Genomic DNA, 22,774 nt, shown 5'->3' with positions numbered 1-22,774 from the left:
GAACTGCATTTATTTGCCTTTCAGGAGGGCAGGTTCTAAAGCCTTGTTGTTTGGGCACAAGAGAAGGAAGTCTGTCACCCCTCTGCCCTCTCCACAAAAGTACAGCACCATTACCTCCTGGCAGATGTAATGTTTAGGACACAGGGTTCCCATTATAATCCCTTTGTCATAGTAGACCAAATATGGCTTTTTGGCTCCTGAGTAAGTCTGTTTTTCAGGCAGGCCACTTCCTCACCCTGAATATTCATGTCTGTTCTATCCTGAAGACCGGGGCCAGCCTTTGGTGACCCCACTTGGGTGTGCAGTCAGAGGCAGAGTTTGAGGGCACGTTGGACAGGAAAGATTTGTGATCATTGGGATGTTTTCATCATGCCCATGCTCCAGGGTCTTGGAGCTGAGGGTCACCAGGCATGGAGATGAGGGTAGGAAATAGGTTTAAGTAGCCTCTTTCTGGACAGTTTTTTACCAGCTAGTTGGATGTTGACATGCATCTTTGTTTTGTTACAAGAAGAGGTGGAATTCTGTCTTGGCAGTTGAATAACTGTGCCTTCTATTTCGATTCTGTAGAGGGTTACACTCAAAGCTAATGAGTGCTTTCTTCCACTCTGTACGCACTCTGATCTGGAGTGGGTGGCAGGCTGAAGGCTGGAGGACCAGGATAGAACAAGTACTGTTGGAGGCAGAGATGGAGGTGACAGTTAAAGCAGCAGGGCCCTGCAAGCTCCAGTGGCTTGGTCTCCTGGCTGACTGCCCTCCTTCTAAGGCACAGGCAGGAGGGAGGCCTTCTCGTCCCTGAAATGACTGCTTCTCACAGCTCCAGTGTGACCAGCCAGAGGAGCTTCCTGAGGAGGAGGGGGGAAGAGTCTTAACTGAGCCTGCCTGGTTCGGTAGTACCCGGGACTCACCTCCTGTTCTCTGTAGATCATTTCCTTCAGCTCTCCGAACACCCCATCTTCATTTTTGCCCGCACACACACACACACACACACACACGTGCACAGCCTTTCTCCAGGACTGCTCCTTTCAGAGGAGGTAGATAGCTACTCTTGCTTTCTCAGGAGCTATTCCTGCCATGTTGTAGTTTTTGGGGACAATGCCACTGAACTTCTGGATCTAGCTGAGGCCTAAAAGAGAGCCATAGTGTGGATGCTCAGAGCAAACCTAGCCCAGTGGAGGATGATACTGGAGTTGGCAATCTGTCCAGAGAGGCTCAGTCTGTGGTTACATTCTGACTGGGAGATATTTGAAGGAACTTTGTTTAGTGAGAATTAGAATGGGGTCCTGTGGTTCAGCCATTCACCAGCCCTGTGTTCCCAGGCAGGTCATGATCCTTTGATGGGCCTCAGTTTTCCGCTCTTAAAAATGGGTACATTAGACTTTATAAAGATTATCCCAAAGTTCCTTTAGGCAATGATATGTTAGGATCCCTTGACAAACCCAGGAGTCTGCTCCCGGTGGTGTAGGTGACCAGAGATGGCAAAGGCTGGGACAGAACGGACTGCACTTCCTACTTTTTTTTTTTGCCCTCCCAGATTTTGCTTATGTATTTCTCCTTGGACTCTTCCTGTACTCATCTCCTTCCCTGTACTCATCTCCTTCTGCTGTCACCTCTTCCTCAGATGTCAGTTTAGATTGCTGCTTGCCCCACGCTGGTTGGGTGACCCTGCTCTATGCTTAGCACTTACCTTTTGTTATCATCTGTGTCCTGTTCTTCCTGACCTTACATGAGCATCCTGGGGCAGAGACTGTATCGATAGTTGCTGGTGCAGTGCCTGGAATGTGGTGTATACACAGTAAATGTTGAATGAATACATGATCCCTTCCGGGCCTGCATGCTGTAGTGTACTCTGGGAGCTGTTCTGGGATTACCCTCCCACCCTCACCATGCTTCCCTCCACACTACCCCCCGCTGAGTTGTGTGAAGATGCTAGGAACCTTGGACAATGCTGAGCCGGTTTTGAGGCATGTCTCTTGGTGGCAAATCATTAGATGATGTTGCCACCGTCACCCCCAGGGCACTCTTGCAAGGTGTGTCTTCCACTGAGGATGGCCCTTGACTTTGCCCTGCCCCTCCCCATCTCTTGCCCTCCTGTCTTCTGCCAGCTGCTTGGGGCTGGGCCATCTGTTGCTTATGACAGCAGGTGGGGTGAGAAGGGTGAGCGATTTGTGCTGGGGAGTGTGGGGTGAACAGTAACCTGATCTGCACTGCACTGACTGCGCAGAGCCGGCCCTCCTCCCCCACATCCTGTCTTCTTTCCCAGCGCTCTGTGGAGCAGGGCTTAGTTTTGTTCCAGCTGCTGCTTCCCACCACTCTACTAGCTAAACCCTTGCTGCATTTTTGTTTACTTTGTGCTTTGCCCTTTTGCCTTTGCCCCCAAGAATCTTTATGTAATGTTAAAAAAAAAAAAAAAAGAATCTTTAGAAATGAAACTTTGGATCTCTGTTGTTCTCTGTTCAGATGCAAATGTCTGTCTCTTCCCATCTGAGTTTGTACCTTTGGGTTCACCACCCTGTTTTCTCTCCTAAGGACTCTTTGAACAGCAGGACTGGGCTGAATCACTCACTTGAAAGAGCTTTAATTTAGCTTGTGCTTCAAGCCTTTTGTGGACATAGGAAAGAAGCAGCTAACCTACTCCTGTCACTCTCAGTGACTCTGGGTTTGGAGGTTCTGGACTGTTTGTGTCTTTGAATACTTCATTAAAAATATTGTCCTGGGAAAGGAGGAGAGAGGCTAGTCAGGACTTTCTTATTTCATACTGAGGGCCTGGGCAGGTTTCTTAGCCCATGTCTACAGAGCTCTTTCTTGGGCTCTTCTTACCTGAGCTCCTTTTAATCCAGTTGGGTTTCCACAGTAGAAGAGCCATAGTCCTTGAGAGGGTGGGTGTGCATACTGCTTGCCCCTTCTCTTTGGTTCACTGTTAATGGATAAGACCAAGTCTTGCATTTAAGACAGAATTTTAGAGCTGGAAGAACTCCGTAATCTTTTCCAACCCTTCTGTCTTACTGGGAAGGAAAAAGTGCAGAGAAGTTTCATGACATGTCTAGATTCAGGGCCAGCAGCAGAGTTGGAGTAAAAGGCCAGCTGCCTTCATTCCTGAGCTCCTCTGTGAGGGATTGTAAGCCTGAGTTGGACAGTATGAGAGGACCTAAATGTTGGTTTTGGAACCTGTGGGTTGGACAGAAGGCTTTCCAGTGGTGTGGGGGAATTTTGTACCAGTTACACAACTAAGATTAGATCTCCTGACATCTTGAGCTGAGCATTTATTCACTTAGGTCAGGATTCTCAGCAGCAACACTATTGACATTTTGGACCAAATGATCCTTTTTGTAGGGGATGGGGGAGAGTTGTCCTATGCATGATAGGGTGTTGTTTGTGGAAAATCTCAAACCTGTTTTTTCCTCTGCTGTCATACTGAAATAATCATCAACACAGAAGACGGAAGATGACTTATGTGACCAGATGTGGAGGTTTCTCCCCCACAAACATTCACTTCTGTAGTGGACACAAGCTATTTGTCCTCCAATCCGATTCTGACATTATCTCCCTGGAGGAGATAGTGTCAGGTCCCTTAAGATGAGGACTTAGTGCCCAAGACTCACCCTTTCTTCCTACCAGTTGCAAGTCTAGCCCTCTGGAACTTCTGACCTGCTGGCTTCAAGTTGGGGATCCTACAACCGCCTGTTTGGGTTTGACTAATTTGCTACAGTGACTCACAGAACATATGTTTACTAGCTTATTATAAGGGATATTACAGAGGATACAGATGAAGAGATACTTAGGGGAGTGTGGGGGAGGGGCGTGGAGCTTCCAAGCCCTCCCTGGATGTGCCATCCCCTAGGAACCCCCACATGTTCAGCTGTCCAGAAGCCCTCCGAACCTAGTCCTTTGGGGCTTTATGGAGGCCTCATTACCTAGACATGATTGACTAAACCATTGGTGATCAACTTGACCTACAGTCTCTCACCCCTCCCCTGAGGTTGGGGGAGTGAGGCTGAAATCTCAACCTCTGATTCTTGGTTTTTCCAGTGACCAGCCTCATCTTTATTTTTTAATTTTTTTTAATTTTTTTTTTGAGATGGAGCCTCAAGCTGTCCCCCTGGGTAGAGTGCCATGGCATCATGCTCACAGCAACCTCCAACTCCTGGGCTCAAGCGAGTCTCCTGCCTCAGCCTCCCAAGTAGCTGGGACTACAGGCGCCCGCCACAATGCCTGGCCATTTTTTGGTTGCAGCCATCATTGTTGTTTGGCGGGCCCGGGCTGGGGATTCGAACCTGCCACCTTAGGTGTATGTGGCTGGCGCCTTAGCCGCTTGAGCCACAGGCACCGAGCCCTCATCTTTAAATTATCAGTCAATATTAGCATGTACTTTGGAGCTTCTAGAGATTTTAGGAGTTGTATGTCAGGAAACGGAGATAAAGATCAAATACAATAGAATCTCCATAGTTGACCACCTCTCTGGATTGACTGCCTTCTTAAGTTGATCTAATTTTTGTAGACCAGACGTGTACCACATGTGTATATTAGCATAGTAGGGCTAGTTTCTTATGTTGACTATCTCTGTACATTGACCAGTTTGTTGTAATCCCTTGGGTGGTCACCTTACAGAGGTCTGGTATGTGTGTGTGTACCACACAGAGGGTACCAAGAAAGTATATACACATTTTAAGAGATGTTATATATACATAGGACATAGATGTAAAACATGGATGTAAATGCTCATTTTAGGTGTGAACCTTTTTCATTTTCAGAGGATACTATACTTGCAAATGTTTTTAAGGCTGCTGAGCCCTGACCTTGTGCTCAACAGTGGGATTCCCTAAAAAATATTCCAGTGCACAGAAAGCATTTGTGATGGAACAGTGCTTCCATTGCCTGCCGGTTGCGCTATTCAGACACTAAGTCTTCTGTAATTCTTTGTTCCTCTTGATGGAATGTGTCTACTGTGTTTCCCCGAAAATAAGACCTACCCCCAAAATGAGCCCTAGCAGGATTTCTATGCATTTGTTAACTATAAGCCCTACCCCAATAATAAGACCTAGTCATGGGCTTGGCTATGCAGCATACCTGCATAGCCATGCCATGCATTTTGGCATGGAGAGGAAGACATCCCCTGAAAATAAGCTCTAATGTGTCTGTCTTCTTGAGAAAAAATAAATACAAGAGAGTGTCTTATTTTGGGGGAAGCATGTTATTTCCACCCCCAGACCTTGCTGGCTGCCATTTAGGGTTTTCTTTTTATCACTGGTTTTCAACATTTTGATTATGATGTACCTTGTGTTTTCTATTTGTGTTTCTTCTTAGGGTTTGATGAGCTTGTTGGATCTGTGGGCTTATAGTTTTTATAAAATTTGGAAAAATTTTGGCCTCTTCTTCCTCAGTATTTTTTCTGTGCCTTGCCTCTCCTCTCACCTCCACTTCAATTATGTCAGGCTGCTTGATACTGTTCCACAGTTCATTGACGTTCTGTTCTTTTTTTAACTCTAGTCTTTTTTCTCTGTGTATGTCAGTTTGGATAGTGCCCATTGCAGTATTTTCAACTTCACTAATTTTTTCTCTGCATTGTTTAATCTTTTGTTAATCTTATCCTGTACTTATCTTTTCAGATATTTGTATTCTGTCTAGAAGTTCAGTTTGAATATTATTTATGTCTTCCATCTCTCCTTATCATGCGTATGCCTTTCTCTTCTTGAACACATGGAGAGTATTTTTACATAGTAGCAGAGATTTTAACATTCTCATCTACTAGTTCTGTTATCTTTGGCACTTTTTGATCTATTTCTGTTTGATTATTCTCCCTAGTTTTGACTCATTTTTCTGTTTTTTCTTTTTTCCCATGGCTATTAATTTTTGATTAGAAACTAAATGAGTTTTACTTACCTGGGTGCTGAAAGTTTTGTACTTCTTTAAATAACTTTGGGTTTTGTTCTCAGAAGCAGTTTAATCATTTGGAATTGGTTTGATCCTTAAAGACTTGCTTTTCTGCTTTGTGAAGGTGGTTCTAGAGCGGCCTTTGGTCTAGACCAGCAGTTCTCAACCTGTGGGTGGTGACCCCTTTGGGGGGTCTACCAGCCCTTTCACAGGGGTCATCTAAGACCATCTTGCATATCATATATTTACATTATGATTCATAACAGTAGCAAAATTACAGTTATGAAGTAGCAATGAAAATAATTTTATGGCTGGGGGTCATTACAACGTGAGGAACTGTATTAAAGGGTAGTGGCATTAGGAAGGTTGAGAACCACTGGTCTAGGCTAAGATGATCTCACTTGGAGGTAAAACCCTTTTGAAGGTTCCATCCAGTGTCCTGTGTGTGTAGTAGGAGATTTTTGTGCTTTGGTGATGGGAGAAAGAACTAATTTTGGCTGTGAGTGCTCTCTGAGGATTGTGCACTTATTTTTTGTTGGTTACTTCCCAGTTTTGCACAGATCAGTACTCAAGCAAAAACTCAAAGGGATTCATTCCTCTGCAGGTACCCAAGCTTTTGTTTTTGCAGCTTCCTCCTTCCAGTTACATTGCTCTGTACATTCTAGCCACTTTGCCTTCTTCAACGCAGAGATTGCTGAGCTCTTTCAGGTTTTCCCTCTCTATCCTATGGCCTAGAAATTCCCTAGGAATGAGCTGGGGCACCAGGAGGGCTCTCTGCATTTCTTTCCCTTTTCTCAAAGATCACTGTCCTGTGCTGCCTCTTGTCCAGTGTCTGAAAACTATTATTTCATGTATTTATCTGGTTTTCTAGTTGTTTAAAGGAGGGGAGGAAATCTAGTCCCTGTTGTTTCATCTGCATGGAGTTGAAAGTCCCTTAGACCATCGCTTCAGACCAGATTTTAACCTTGGATGTGATTTTCCTCCTGTGTTTGCTGGTGGAAACATGGATGTATTCATACAAAATTTATTGATAATTCAGTCATGTCAATTTGCCAAACATTTATTGAGCATCTGCTATGTCCAAAGAATAGCATGGCTCAGTATCTTGCTATACGTGATATAATTTGTGACTTTCCTGTGCTCTAATGCTGCACTTTAGGGTCAGCTGGGCGTGTACTTTTAGGTCTTATTCTGGCATACATGTGACATCTGTACACTTTGAGCCTTCTTCCTGTACTTTGTGATCGTGGTCTCATTAACCCTGTGCAAACAACTGAACTAACTAGTCACAATTGATGAGCAAACAGCAGGTGCTTGGCTGTCTGCCTATCTATGAGTCAGGCCCTGACAGCCCTGTCGGGGGAGGGGGAGAGAACATTAAATCTGTAGGTGTGGCGAGCCCCTCCATCTAACCTGGCCTTATTTTGTGCCAGATACTATATTAAACTTTTTTTTTTTTTGCAGTTTTTGGCCGGGGCTGGGTTTGAACCCGCCACCTCTGGCATATGGGGCTGGTGCCCTACTCCTTTGAGCCACAGGCGCTGCCCTATATTAAACTTTCTAACCATGTGTGTGAATCATTGACTCTGCAATTCTATGAAGTAGATACTGTTCTCCCAGTTTTACACATGACAACCAGGCTCACAACAGTAAAGCAACTTACTTAGGCCCTGTGAGAAGCTAGGGGCAGGGGCAGGCCTTGCAGTCTTTGTGTGACTCTAGTGTGCATTACTAGACCACATTCATTGCCCTTATTATTATCTCTTTCACTTCCCTCTCCAGGGCTCCAGCTTACCTTCCTCTCTTGTCTTTGACACTTTGGCTAGGTATCACCCATGTCTTTTCACTTTCTGCCTCTTACTGTAGTTATTTGTGCATGTGTCATGTATATATACCCATAGTGTACAGTAAAGCATGTGCTTTAAGGTCTTGTGGTTCCTCTTCCTCTTTGTACTTCTCATGGAATCAATCTAGTACATGTAGGTGCCCAGTACACGTGTTGAGTAAAGTCAGTGAGTTCCTTAAGAAAAAACTGTGTTAGGAATGAGTTCAGAAGCCCTGTCTGGATGGAAATACCAAATGCCTTTATTAATTTATTGTTTCTTCCTTATCTGTTTATCATAATCCCTCTTAACATCTCCCAGGATGTTACCTGGAATTCATGAAGTTCTTCAGTTGGTACCCCTGCCTGTACTTTGACTAATTTGAGATTAATTTTGAGTCTGTCTTTGGAGATTGAAGGGAATATCCCTTAATGCAAATTAGTTTAATTAGATTCCTCCTCAATTCCTGACTCAGGGTCCCATGTAGAGAGAACAGAAAGTATGGTTAGGACTAGAATGAGGATGTTCAGGGCTTGGTAGAGGGACTTTGTCCCATGAGAGGGTCATGTTAGGGCCTAGGTGGGGGCAGGGGCCTGGGACTGTTGACAGAGAAGGAACATTAGGCAAGTTCCTGTTTCTCATTTTTGCTTGCATCTCACAGTCCAACCATGACAAGCTTACAGGAAGTTTGGGTAATTTGTGAGGAAGAAGACAGAAAGAATCATGGTTTGGTTATAAATTAGGGGGTTTCCTGCAACTTAGACAAGATGGAGAACATTTGGGCCCAGGCCCAAATTCTACTCGTGTTTCATCTTTAACTGGAAATCCTGACCTTGAGCGAGCAAGCTGTTTCATCTCTCTGTACAACAGCTACTTCAGCATACTCTTAACCCCAGTGCAGTATCCAACCTTCCTGGACCTCAGTTTGCTTATCTGTCAGATGGTACTAATAATACCTATCTTGTTTGGCTTGAGTGTTCCTCTATTTGGGCTGTTAAACTTCAGTAGATGGAGGTGAAGAACATGCATCTAGAATCGTAAAGCAGAACTTCAGGGAAACACTCAGATGACATTTGATTAGGAAGGAAGTAATGGCAGAAACCGTGACCATGCGTGTAGACAACCTTACAGACTGAGGCCTGAGGGGAGGCCCTATCTTTGGCCCTGCCTGTAGGTTGACTGTTGTTTCCAATTCATGAATACTATACAAAAGGTAGCTATTTCAGGATGATGGGGTACAGAGGCTTTTTTATTGTTAAACAGTAAGAAAATATCCCCAGCTTCTCCTTAGCTTTTGCCAGCCCTTGTGTGTGAAGTGTTAGTTCAGAGAGATTCTTTGTGGGTGTTGGGTATGTCTCTGTGCTACCTGGATAGTTCAGAAGACTTTACCTAAAATCATTTTGTTGACTGAAAACGTATAGCTTGTAACATACAAACCCCCTCTACTGTCCTCCACTCTCTTTTCCCAACCCCTCTTCCCAATAGTTCTGTCCTTATTGTGCTCACTTTCTCACTTTGAATTCATGTTAAAGTTGATAAAATCTGCCCTCACTGTTCTAAGGAAACAGCTCTGGATGCAGTTATCACTGATCTCCTAGTGGCCAGATCCAATGGGCAGATTTTAGTGCTTGGTTCCTGGACCTCTGCTGCATTCACCATTCCTTCTCATGTTATACTGGAGTCTCTGCCCCTCCCTTGTCATCTGGTGCACAGGCTCCTAGTTTCCCTATACTTGGTGGAGTTGTCTTTCATAGGCTATCCTTCGGTATGCCCCTGGAAGTTGGTGTTTTCCGGCATTCTGTCGTGAGTCTCTTCCCAGCCAGTCCTTTTGATCCCTCCGGGGTTGTGTCTCTCAGAGCTCAGAGTATGTTGCAGCGTTTCATAGTTATTTCTGATTTGCCTGCTAGACCCTTCTATTGGATATCCGTCAGGTACCCCCAGCTCAACATATCCAAGAATGATCTGAAAGAGGCTGGGCACAGTGGCTCACACCTGTAATCCTGGCCCTCTGGGAGGCCGAGATAGGTGGATAGCTTGGGCTCAGGAGTTTGAGATCAGCCTGAGCAAGAGGCCCCATCTCTATAAAAAATTGCAAACCTGGGCGGTGCCTATGGCTCAGTGAGTAGGGCGTTGGCCCCATATGCCGAGCGTGGTGGGTTCAAACCTGGCCCCAGCCAAAACAAACTGCAACAAAAAAGGCATTGTGGTGGGCGCCTGTAGTCCCAGCTACTCGAGAGAATGAGGCAAGAGAATCACCTAAGCCCAAGAGCTGGAGGTTGATATGAGCTATGATGCCACTCTACCGAGGGTGACAAAGTAAAACTCTGTCTCAAAAAAAGTGCAAAACTAGCTGGGCATTGTGGTGGGTGCCTATAGTCCCAGCCACTTGGGAGGCTGAGGCAAAGGGATTGCTCAGGCCCAAGAGTTTGAAGTTGCTGTAAGCTAGGATGATGCCATAGCACTCTACCCAGGGCAACAAAATAAGACTCTTGTCTCCAATAAATAAATAAAATAGTAACTGCCTTTCTTTCTTTCTTTTTTTTTTTTTTTGAGACAGAATCTCATTTTGTCATCCTTGGTAGAGTGCTGTGGCATCATAGCTCACCTCAACCTCAAATCGCACAAGTTATTCTCTTGCCTCAGCCTCCCAAGTAGCTGGGACTATAGGTACCACCACAATGTCTGGCTATTTTTAGAGATGGGGTCTCACTCTAGCTCAGCCTGTTGTCAAACTCCTGAGCTCCAGTAGTCCACCCACCTTGGCCTCCCAGAACGCTAGAATTATAGGCGTGAGCCACCTCACCCCCTAACTACTATTTTTAATGACTTACTGAGTGTCAGACACTATGCTAAGTGCTCTATACACATTTCCCTATGTATATAATCTGTATATATTCCTGTGAGATAGGTATTATTAGTGCCATTTTATAGATAAGGGAACCGAGGCCCGGGAAGGTTCTGCGTTGGGGATAAGAGTATGTTGAAGTAGCTATTGTGTGGAGAGATGAAGCAGCTTGCTCGCTCAAGGTCACGTTTTCCAGTTAAAGATGAAACACAAGTAGACTTAAAGTCTCTTGACCTTGAGCTCAGTTGAGCACATATTTTTGGTTTTGACTTGAGGACTCATTTCTCTGTGGTCATTTTTGTCTCATTTCTTGCTCTCTCCTTTTAATTTCAGTGAAATTGAATGAAATAGAGGGAAGGGTGGTTTAGGGTTGGGGTTTTGGGTGAGTTTTTAAAGTTTATTTTTAAACAGGCAGCCTTCCCAGACTGGGAATGTAGCAGAAGACCTGAGAATCAGGAAGTGACACAGACCTGTTTATACCATCCCACTCAGGAGCCTGTGGAAAGCGATCCACAGAGATGGTAAAAAGCAAACATAACTTCATCGGCCAGTTCTCTTGGGCTTGCTATTTTTGACATGTAGGAGATATTTCTTGCACAACTGTAAGTACTTTGAATACCAAAATTTAGCTCCAAACATCCCCTCAAATGAAGGTATGTAGACAGATATTTATTTCCTGTTACCAGACAGAATCATCAGATTATCCATCCTCTCCCCACCACCTCTCCATTGTCCTTTTAGTGAGTTCTTCCATTCCTTTGTCTTTCTTTGTAAGTAGCACTGTGCGTGCAAAACACTGTCCTGGTAGCTCAGCAAATAGGCGCATGAGTTCAAGGTCCGGTTCAAAGCTTTCTCCGTCACTTATTTCTCCCCTACTCCTATCCAAAGTCTTTGTTCCTGTCTCCTCTGTATTCTCATAATACTTTAAAAAACAAAAACCAAAAAACCTTCTTTTAAGCCCTACTAACAATTTGACAGTCTTATGTGGATAAATGTATAATTCCTCTCATGTAGATTGTGACTTCCTTGAGAGTAAGAACTGTGCCCCATTTCATCTCTGTAATCACCCAGGCCTTGTGCAGAAGACAGCCAGTCAATATTTGCTGAACTGCAGTATAGTCACTGGAAACACAGAACCCTGAGAAGTCAGATTTAGCACATTGGTTTCCTGGACGATATTTGCCAAGTGGGTATTGAAGCCTGTTCCACTGAGCTTTGATGGGAACCAAGCGGAGGGAGGTGATGACACATGAGATGCTCTTTGAGGTCTAGGAACCAATTACAGCCATTTCTGCCAAGCATCTGCTTTGCTAACTGGCCAGAACTTCAGGATTATAGCCCCCTTTTGCTCCTGTTTTCTATCTGCTGCTACCTTGCCATCTTGTATTTTCTATAAAATTATGTCTTCTGGGTTTATCCTTTTCCCCCTTCATTCTGCAGTATTTGTTCAGCATTTTGGGGGCACAGAGAGAAGCAGAGAATTGATGGTCTATGCAGGAATTTGTGACAGAAGTTAGGTAACCATTCCTGGGCTTCAGAGAGGGGTATGATTGGCTGTCCCTTTGATGATCCCTTCAGTGATGTTGGAGGTTCAGAGTGTCTGTGCCTGTGGGCTGAAGTCAGGAGAAGTTTTCCAAGAACTAAGGTGGGAACTAAGCCTGACCTTTAATTTGGATAGAGAGCCCTTTTCAGTAGGGGAAGAAAAGCTTCTAGGCCCCTTGGATTCCATTTATCTGTAAAATGCAGCTAATATCATGTATTTAATGAAGTAATAAGTATGTATGTGTGTGTTCCCTATGTCCCCCAGACACTGAGGCTATTTCAGTATAGTCACAAACATAGTTATTTAACTTGGGGAGGGGAAGTAGTACTTACTAGGTACCTTAAAATGTACTTTTAGAGTTTGATGGGAAAGCTCCTGGGAGGTTCACTTGTTTAACCTGTTGGCTGTTCTTTTGTTTAGACTAATGCTGTGTTTTGCACCCAGTTTCAGGATATGTTTCCAAACCAGCTAGTGGGGGCCTGGTGGGGGTCAGTCACAGCTTGTCATCACAGGAAGGGGCCTTAGCCAGAATGAACTTGAGTGCCCACTATTTAGACACCATCCTAGTCTCTCAGGTTTGTCTCGTTTCCACATCACAGGAACCCAATGGGGTCCATCCAGCTTATAGACAGAAAGTGAAAATTACTTGCCATAGACCACCAGTTAATGCTATCTGCCAGAGTCATTTCACAATCCCAGCCTCCCTGAGAGAGATTGAGTTGAAGTGTTTCCTTCATTTAACTGATGAGGAAGCAGAGGCGTGGAAGTGCATGTTCACTCGAGCTTAGTCCATCCATCTTTGGTGAAGCTGGGACTAGAGAAGTGGTCTCCCGCCGTTAGGTCAGGAATTTATGAACCACTACCTCTTCTCCTCCTTTTCTGTCCTATCTCTTGTTTCCTCTGCCCTTCTCTGCATCTTTTCTCTCTTTCTCCCTGGGCCTCTGTAGCTCTGCAGTGATCCTCTGTGGAGGCTGGGTCTTTTTTTGTTAGATGTTTGTTGTTTTTGGAAAGCACTTGTGGAACGCTGTGTACGACGGATGGCCCCTACGAGTGCACCGATGGATTGATAAAGGTTGGCGTGGGGAAGTGGACTCTCCCGGGCTCGCTGCAGTGCAGGGGGAGGTGGATGCTGGGCATGGGTCTCGGAAGGTGCAGGGGAAAGGGCTGCTCAGGCAGAACAATGAGGATAGATACTGCGTCTTCCTTCCAGTCAGAACTTTTGTTGACTTACATTTTTTAGAGGAAATACTTTTGGATCCTCATATTCCTTAGAAGACATTCCAGATTTCTCAGAACTGAAAGAGCCTTGGGGACCATGCAGGTTCACTCCAGAGCACCAACTGACTTGGCTGAGGCCAATCCACCCTTCAGTGGTGGAGCTGGGACCTGCATAGGACAGGCCCCTGCTGTAGCCTTCCTACTGTCAGGTTCTAGAAGAGAAGTGTTAGGGACTGTTAAGGAGAAGGCTTCATGATAGGAGACTGTATATGCTGGTGTACAGGAAGTGTGATACTCCCAGGGTGTGGCCAACAGTTCTGGGCTAGCAAGACAAGGGCATAAAGCATATCAAAGCAATTCAGAAGGGACCTCTGACACTTGTCAGCGGCTTAGCTGGCTTAAGAGGAAAGTTGAGGGAAATTTTTGTGCTTTGGAGGGGGGTGAAATTTTAATGAGAATTTGATGTTTGTGCTTTTGGTTAAAAGCAAATGAATTTGGTAACATTCTGGCTGGCAAGGATCTCTAAGCCCAATAGAAGAATTTCTGGCTACTGAAGCACCTGTGTATCTTAGAGGAAAGGGGAAGATAGAGAGATGAATGCTTAGGACCAAAAGGATCCATAGGGTCACAAGGAGAGAAAGGTGGTGTCTCTAAGTAACTACACTATCTTTTGGGGGGTAGGGAGGGTAGGAGGCGTTAGAAATGATACATGTTTAGATATCTTTTGATGCTATAGCCTGCTCATTTCCGTTTGAGTGGAGTCCAGAGGGGAGGCATTGAAGGGAAGAGTGAGAGATAAGGGAGGGTCTGGATAGGGGAGAGTCCCACACTCCTGGGGATCTTTGGACTTCAAAGGTTAGAACTTATTATATCAGGAAATGTAATTTGCTGGGTAAATTCTGTTCACACTTGTGGAACTGTTCTTTGTCTTCACCCCTTACGTGGCAGCATGAGGTTGGTGAAGATGGTTAGTCAAAGGAATATGAATTCTCTTGTTCTGGAGTTTCATCACTACTGCCACGTCCTCCTTTCTCGATTAGTCCTAGGCAAGAACATGATTTCTATTGGTTTTATTGTCTCAGTCCCCTCTCTTAACTAATGGACAGAGGCGCCATGGTTTAGGAAATAGTTTGTTCTAAAGATTACATGTAGACTGAATCTGTCTTTGCCTACCCAGCACTTGGTAGCCAGGTCTTACTGAGCTCAGGCCCCTCTTCCTCAGGAGAGTGCGGCACAACTTTGCATCTCCAGCGGGACTGAGGCATTCGCAGTAGGGGTCGGCCCCAAGGCATCCCAGCACACGGGCTTGGTAGGGCCCAGACCTAGAGACTGACTAGGGAACAGGGTGTCCCCTGGGATGCTTTATGTCTAGCCCCACTTATTGCTGCTGCCCCAAGCCAGGAACCATTTTTTGTTGTTGTTGTTGAGACAGAGTCTTACTATGTTGCCCTCAGTAGAGTGCTGTGGTGTCCCAGCTCATAGCAACCTCAAACTCTTGGGCTTAAGTGATTCTCTTGCCTCAGCCTCCAAAGTAGTTGGGACTATAGGCGCCTGGCTATTCTTGTTTGCAGTTGTCATTGTTGTTTAGCAGGCCTGGGCCAGGCTTGAACCTGCCAGCCTCAGTGTATGTGACCAGTGCCCTAACTGCTGAGCTCTGGGCGCCAATCTCAGGAGCCATTTTTTTTTTTTTTTTTTTTTTATTGAATGGTAACTGTGTACATTGTCAGGAGCCATTTTTGAAGGTGACTCCAGAGCACCTCTAATCTTAGCAGGTTCTTTCTTGGGTTAACGTGGACACCTCTGTGGTGACAAGTGAGTAAACCGTGTGAACTCCTGGGCTCGGGTTGCAGGTTCTTAATACTAGAAGCCTGCCGTGCTTGTTATCTTTCCACAGAGAGCCCTCTGCTGTCGTGGCTTCCAGCTAAGACTGTAAATAGAAATCCTGGGCCTTTCTAGTTTACTGAGCATTTTCTAGTATTTTGTCCCTTTTGAGCCTTATCACAATATAGTGAGATAGTCAAAGCAAGTCATAGCCCTGTTTTTCAAATGAGGAGAGTCAGAGATGAGGCAAGTGGGGTCCCTCAGGCCAGAGCTGTGGCTTGAGGGCCATTCTTCTCGTTGGAGGATCTTCTGGACAGGAAGTAAGTGTTTGTGGCACCCCATTCAGTCACCCAGTGTTTGATGTTCTAGGTTCACAGCAGTGGGAGAGGCTAGCCCCTGCCCTGTGAGGCTGGAAGTCTAGCTCATGGGGCCTCCTGCTACCACAGGCGGTTAGGACAACAGTGCTAGTTCCCAAGAAAGAAAATTAGAAGCGGGCATCTAAGTTTCTCGAGACTCCTCCTCACCCTGTGTTTTGGAGTGGAAAGCTAGCCACTGGAGGAAGAGATGGGTTACAAAAAGAGAAGAGTGGAAGTGGGGAGAAACTTTAGAACCTTAAGCCTTTTTTGGATGTGGAAACGGAAGCCGGAGAGCCTTCATGACCAGCCAGCTGGCTGGCAGCAGAGGCGGGGCTGGGTGGGCTGCAGGCCTCTCCTCTGTCTCACCTCTAAGTTTAGATGCAGTATTCCTCTGAGGATGGGTTGAGTGCTAGCTTTGAACCTAAGGCTTAGTTCCATGTTCCTCTCCTGTGATGATTTTTTTAAATTTGGGGAAGTGGTCACTAACGTGTTGAGGGAATACTGATGGATTCTTTTTGTTCAAAGTATTTGCCTGAGAATTTCTTGTAAGGATAATGAATAACCTAGTCCTAATTTGCCCTGAAACATTTTTCTTTTCACCTTGTATGCTAAAGCCACAATCCAGGGACAGATTTTTTTTTTTAATTTTGTGTTCAAAGCACTTTATTTTTTAACATTACTAGATTTATTGTGTGACCCTGTTTATACACAGTAGCTGGGCTTTCTTGTTCTGGGTAATACTCTGGGGGAGAGGGTTTTTTCAATACTCTGTCATCCTGGCTAGAGTACAACTATATCATCATAGCTCACTGCAACATCAAATTCCTGGGCTCAAGTGATCCTCCTGCCTCAGACTCCAGAGTAGTTGGGACTACAGGCGCCACCACAACGCCAGGCTATTTTTTAGAGATGGGATCTTCCTCCTTGCTCATTGCTTCAACTCCTGAGCTCAGTCAGTCCACTGGCCCTGGCCTCCCAGAGTTCTAGGATTATAGGTGTGAGCCATCCTCTCCCCCACCTCCATCTCCCCACTCCCACGCCTGGATCTTCACTCCCCCACTCCTCTACCTTCACTCCCCCACCTCCTCCCCCACCCTTCACCTTCATGTTTTTTAGAAGGGAGGGGGACTGAGGAGTATGGATGGGAACAGCAGATCAGATTGATTTGTAAATTACCTGATAGGTGCATATTATGTTTTAAATGATTTGGGCCAAGTATGATTGCCTTTTGCAATCTGTGGAGATAACAGGGAGAGGAAGGGGAGTCCCTTGCTCATTTTTATCCAAAAGAGAGAAAGCTTTTTCCAATGTCCTTTTATCTGGAAGGGCCTTTAATTCAAAATATTCTTTATACCAAGGAACTCCTTCAAGACAGCCTGTTCTGTCACCCTGACTGAAGTGCTGTGGTGTAGCTCACAGTAGCCTCAACCTCCTGGACTCAAGCATCTTCCTGCCTCAGCCCCCAAGTGGCTGGTACTGCAGGTGCATGTCACCACACCCTGCTAATTCTATGTTTTTGGTAGAGATGGGGTTTCTTGCTCAAGCTGGTCTTGAACTCCTGGCCTTACATGATCCTCCTGCCTTGGCCTTCCTACTTTGGGGTTTTGAGGGTTTATAATTCATGACTTAGCCTTACATGTGAACACTCCACTGACTATTTCTCTTTTCTTTGCAAAACCCCTGTTTCCATCACCCCATCTGTTCTTGATCACTCTTAAGTTTCATGGTGTAATTGGTCCCTTGACATTGACTCTGGTAGTGGCTTAAGCAATATAGGAGGAGCCAGTTGTTTCTGCTTAAGAAAAAAAACAGATCAGGAGCCTACACATGTACATCCTCTCCTACCCAGTGCTGCACTGGCTCCTCCCTACCGTATTCACAAGCTTGACAAACATTTTCTGGCCACCTGCCAGATGCCAGGCCCCCGTGCTGGTGAGTGAAGATTCCAAGTTGAGTAATTCATAGTTCCTGTCTTCAAGGAACTCTCAGCCTGTCAGGTGTGACAGATAGACAAATAGATGTAATAACCTGTTAAGGGTGAAGTCCTACCTAGCTGGGTAAGAAGGGGTCATTTTCACAGAGGGTAGGTGTGGTGGTGTCAGGAAAGAATTCCTCCAGGAAGTGACCCTGGTGCTGTGCCCTTAAAGTGACTGTCCCTGGTAGTGAGAGCAATGAGGTTCTTGAGGTTTCTTTGAATGTAAGTCAGTTTGTTAAGGGAGAAGAAGGTAGTCTGTAGGAAGGCCTTGCTACCTTAACTTTGTACTTTGTCTGACTGAGTAATACGTGTACAAAGTAGAGTGGTAAAGGAGATGAAAGGGGAATATACTGAGAGAAAAATGTTTTCCTCCTCCCCCAACTATTAACCATTCGATTTCCCTCCCTGAAGATAATTGTTAGTTTCTTGTGTATCAGAAGCCAGAGAGGTTTTCACTGCATACAGGGGTGTGTGTGTGTGTATCTTTTTAAAATACATGTATATATGCAAATGATTTTCTTCTTCTTTTTTTTTTTTTTTGCAGTTTTTGGCTGGGGCTGGGTTTGAATCCATCACCTCTGGTATATGGGGCTGGCACCTTACTCCTTTGAGCCACAGGTGCCCCACCCGCAAATGGTTTTCTTTATGTGCTAATTTTAGAAGTCATTGCATTGTAGCACAGATGGAACTGTCCTGTTCATTTTAAACCACTGGTATTCTATTTGGTATACTATAAGTTACTTAACTAGTCCCCTGTGATGAACTTTTAAGCTGCTCCAATCTTTTGCCATTATAAACCATGCAGTGAATATCCTTCATGTGTGTGGCTGGAGATGTGATTTCTGAGGACAGATTCTAGAAGTGGAATTGATAGGTCAGAGAATATGTGCATTTGGGGGGGGGCAGATATTATCTGGTTGACCTCCAAAGAGCTCTACTTTGATGACAAAAATACTAACCATACTTTATCACTTGGCCCACAGCACTTCTCCTGCTCCCCCATTGAGCCTCTAAGATCTCTGCCAGAGTGATCTTCCTGAATGAATTTGGTTCTGTAATGTCCCTGTTTGGAACCCTTGTATGCACCACCTGGATTTCAGCCTCCTCCAGGAGTACTGTGCTTCATGGTACTCTGATCCGCCTATTTTTGGTACCTCCTTCCCCCCCCCCCCAACTAGACACATCCTTTAGGACTCAGCTTAACATCACCTCCCATGGGTAGTCTTTCCTGCCTACTTCCACTCATGCTCAGAACATGTAACTACCTGATGTGGCCTCACCCACTCACTACTTAAATATTTGTTATGCACGTGCTGTGATATGGCACACACAGGTATCATTCTTGATGATCCACTGTTGTTGACTTGAGGGGATGATGACTGCCTGGTAAGGTTACCTGGTGTGGCTACATGTAAAATGGCAGCACCAGAGGGCCCATTGCTAGCCCTGTCACTAAACAGCTGGGAGCCTTAGTCATATCCTTTAACTTTTTTGGACCTTGGGTTGCCATCTATCAGATGAGGCAGTGGAGCTTAATGAACTCTAACTCCCTGTAGCTCAGGTCTTATTAATGATTGGACAGTAACAGCAGCCAGTGTTTACTGAGGACCTACAAAGTGTCAGGCACTTTGTTTATTCTGTTCCTTACATCAATCCTACAAAGATCATATGTTTACTGTCCCCATTGCACAGGTGAGGAAACTGAGGCTGAGAGTTTTTATGACTTGGCCACGAAATAGCAATATGACTGTCTCAGTCTGAAAAAAGACCAGGTATGAGAGTCTTCAGTAAGCATTAGCCAGGCGTTCGTGAACACAGCCAGCCACTTGTTCTCATCCTGTTTCCTCTAATAGCTGAGACGTAGCAGTCTTCTCCCCGCTTTTACCCAGACTCCAGTTTGAGACTTTCAAGCTGCCTAGCAGAGTCTCAGGGGCATCCTTTATTAGGTCATAATAGAAGAAACAGAATTGAATCTGAACATTCTGACTTTGCTGCTGTTAGTCACATAAATGTGCTCATATTCCACACATAGACAGGGTTTCGTGTACTGTCACAAGTTCTACTCCCAGATCTGTATGTGAATTACCACTGTTCTTCAGGGTTACAACTAGACTCCCTGATCTATGGCACATAAAGCCTTATTAATGGAGAAGGGTGTGTGTGTGGAATTAAAAAAGGAAGTGGAATAGTATTTGGAGTACCTATTATAAATGGGAATATATGAGTAACTGGCGAAGGAAATCAAATAATTGAACTAAAATATAATAAGCCCACATCATATTGTATCATCAACCCTCCCCAAAGACATGTAGAAAATAATCTTTAAGTTCCTGACTCTAGATGTCATTTTCCCCCTCCCCTCCCTTCCCCTCCTCCCCTCCCTTCTCTTCTTTCTCCTCTCCTCCCTTCTTTTCTCTCTCTTTTTTTAAGATTCTGGTTCCTACTCTTCCGAAGTCTATCTGAACTAGAGTGGGTGGTAGGGCTAATGAGCAATTACAGCCCATCCTCCACCCCCCATCATTGTGAACATTGGCCAACAGAATGTGGTCACAGGTGTGTTGGGTGAGTCGATTAAATTAGTCCCATTTTTGAGATGCGAGGCTGTCGAGTCAGATCCTCGGGCTGAGTGCGCGGCTCCCAGTGCTTCATTCCTTCTCTAGGCAGTGTGTTTCTGCCTTTAAGGCATGTGTTCTCCCTCTCTCTCTTTTTCTCCTTTTGGTTAGTTTGAGCTTGTTCCAAGTCCAAGTGGCAAAGGCAAAGGCTGACTGGTGTAGCAGCCCTGTGTTGACAGCCGCCTCTGCTCCTGTGTGCTGGAGTCTGCCAGATGGTTTCTGAAAGCTCTGCCGTTCCTGACGGATATCCAGGTGAAACAGGCTGTGTCCTGGTCCTGTTGAAAGGATCTGGCTCGGGGAGGCTGACGGCAGCGGGCCTTGGCGTTTCCCTAGGGAGGAGCTGAAAAGCCACCTCTGTGTTTGTCTCTCCTGGCAGCAGCAATTCAGTTGCTAGAATTCTTTCAACTTTGTGTGTGATTATGGCTTTCTTACCAAAGTGACTATTTTTAACTAACTTATGGCTAAAGTTTTCATTTTACTTATGTCTTGGTTTTCTGTTTGTTACAGGTGACTCTATCCCTGGCTGACTTTAGGATTCTTCTGGATTTTTTAATTTTTTCTTTAAACAAAAAACTTGGACGGATAAAAGATGTGCCATGGCAGGATAGCACCAAAGAGCACCTCAGTGTTTGCCGTGGCCTCTGTGAGACATGGAGTGTTCCTTCCGCTGGTGATCCTTAGCAGCCTGCTTGGAGACGGACTCGCCTCTGGTAAGTTCCGACCTGCCTTGTGAGTATGGTAGGGAAGACCACCATTTCTCTGGAAGGTGAGGATAGGGTCTATCCCTCTGGCAGGCCTTTTGGGGTTAGGGTGGAGGGCTTTTGTACAGTGGTATCTAGGGGAAGGAGCCAGGGCCTAATGAGCCAGCCATAGGGGTCTATGTGGCAACCGGCTTAACCGTCAGCAACCCCCCACAGTAGTCATCATTAGGCAGGACAGAGGTGCAGGGTTCAGAGAATGATTTATGGGTAAGGGTGCCAGCTTGGGAATCAGACTGCCTGTGTTCACAGCCCAAGCCTACTACTAGCTTGCTCTGTGACCCTAAGCAAGTCACTTTACTGATGCAAGCCTCAGTTTTTTCAGCTGTAAAGCAGAGTAATGATTGTATTTGCCTTATTGGACAGTTGTGAAGATTGACAGAGATAACATAGTAAGTCCTTAATGATTGCTGGCTCATTTTTTTTCTTATATTTCTGTGCTTTTTTCTCAGAATGAGTGCATAGTTGAGAATTGTAATTTAGGGAAAGGAAGACCTGGTTGCCAACTCTATAAACATTGTGACCTTGAACAAGCTACCTGTTAATTCTTTTTTAAAAAATTTTGAACAAACTTTTTTTTTGAGACAGAGTCTCACTTTGTCACCCTTGGTAGAGTGCCATGGCATCATAGCTCATAGCAATAGTGATTCTCACAGTGATTCTCTTGCCACAGCCTCCCAAGTGTCTGGGACTACAGGCATCTGCTACAATGCTCAGCTATTTTTTAGGGATGAGGTCTTATTCTGGCTCAGACAATCCCCCCGCTTTGGCCTCCCAGAGTGCTAGGATTACAGGGGTCAGCCACCACGCCTGGCCCTGAACAAATTTTTTATTTTGAACTAGTTTTAGATTACAGAAAAGTTGTGAAGACACCACAGAAGGTTCCCATATACTTGATATGCAGTTTCTTCTGTTATGAACGTCTTACATTAGTGTGTTACATTTATCATAATTAATGAACCAATATTGATGTTATTAAATAATTCCATACTTTATTCGTATTTTCTTAGTTTTTACCTAATGGCCTTATCTCTTCCAGGACCCCACGGGGGGTACAGTATTACATTCTGTCACATCTTCTTTGGTTCCTTTGGCTGTGATAGTTTCCTGAACTTTTGTTCTTTTTTTATTTTGGACTAATACAAGGATATATGCAATTCGGTTACATCGTTTGCATTTGTTTTTGTTAGGACGTATCTGAGTTACAGTTGAGTCCTTTGCCCAGGAGGTGTGTCATATACCCCTACATTGTACCCATTAGGTGGGAGCTTACTGAGCCCCTCCTTCTGCCTCCCCCCACTTGAATTTAATTGTTTTTCTCTCATGTGGGCTTGTAGCTGTTCATCTACTAGTTTCAAATTAGTATTGAGTACATGGGGTGCTTGCCATTTATCCATTCTTGAGCTCAGTTTCTCTCTCCGTCAAATGAAGAAGTTGACCTAGATAACCTTTAAGATCACTTTTAGTTCCTCGGTTTAGGCTTTCATGATTCTGAGGGCTTTCTGGTTGAACATGGTGAGCTCTAGCAGGGGCTAGAAATGCAGTGCTGACTTTGTACCATCCTTGTTGCCTTCAACATTGCTGCAGAGATCCTTCCAGGTCCTCTTTGGCGAGGACACGTTTGTGGCGGGGGGGGGGCAGGCTTCTTGGTGGTGTGCCAGAACCTTCTTCTGTGTCTCACCCCCAGTGTCATCACTGAGCTTACCAGTAATGGTGTCCCTACCAGACTTCTTTAGAGACACATATGTGACAGTGCTTCCTGGGGAGAGATCTCAGAACTAGATTCTGGAAGGGGACTTTCTTGGGAGGGAGAAAGGGAGTGGTATATTGTGGCTGTAGAGCTCCTAGCTCAGTGCTTTTTCATTCCCTTTCTCTCAACTCCCATTGTCCACTTACCCACCATAGACAAATGCAATCTCATCTTACATTTTTCTTTTGGTTTTTTTTTTTTTTTT

General features: G+C 45.0%; 1 protein-coding gene across 6 annotated transcripts in view; it reads left to right on the top strand.

Annotated features, from left to right (window-relative positions):
• Positions 1 to 22,774, top strand: part of SUSD6 (sushi domain containing 6) — a 104,875-nt gene that overhangs the window by 30,563 nt on the left and 51,538 nt on the right. For 4 of the 6 annotated variants that reach the window (XM_003797361.3, XM_023517597.1, XM_023517598.1 and 1 more), the window contains exon 2: positions 20,569 to 20,771. In XM_003797361.3, the coding sequence (XP_003797409.1) occupies positions 20,651 to 20,771 (121 nt within the window). In that variant the 5' untranslated portion in view covers positions 20,569 to 20,650. Of the gene's footprint in view, positions 1 to 20,247; positions 20,314 to 20,440; positions 20,471 to 20,568; positions 20,772 to 22,774 lie in introns of those variants that run through there. The other 2 variants (XM_012809886.2, XM_023517599.1) reach the window with 2 other exon arrangements.

This window comes from Otolemur garnettii, unplaced genomic scaffold (assembly GCF_000181295.1).
Source record: "Otolemur garnettii isolate 467f Iridium unplaced genomic scaffold, OtoGar3 scaffold00115, whole genome shotgun sequence".
In the NCBI taxonomy this organism is placed as follows: Eukaryota; Metazoa; Chordata; class Mammalia; order Primates; family Galagidae; genus Otolemur; species Otolemur garnettii.
The sequence above is the reverse complement of the archived record's forward strand: the minus strand, read 5'-3'. Positions and strand labels throughout refer to the sequence as shown.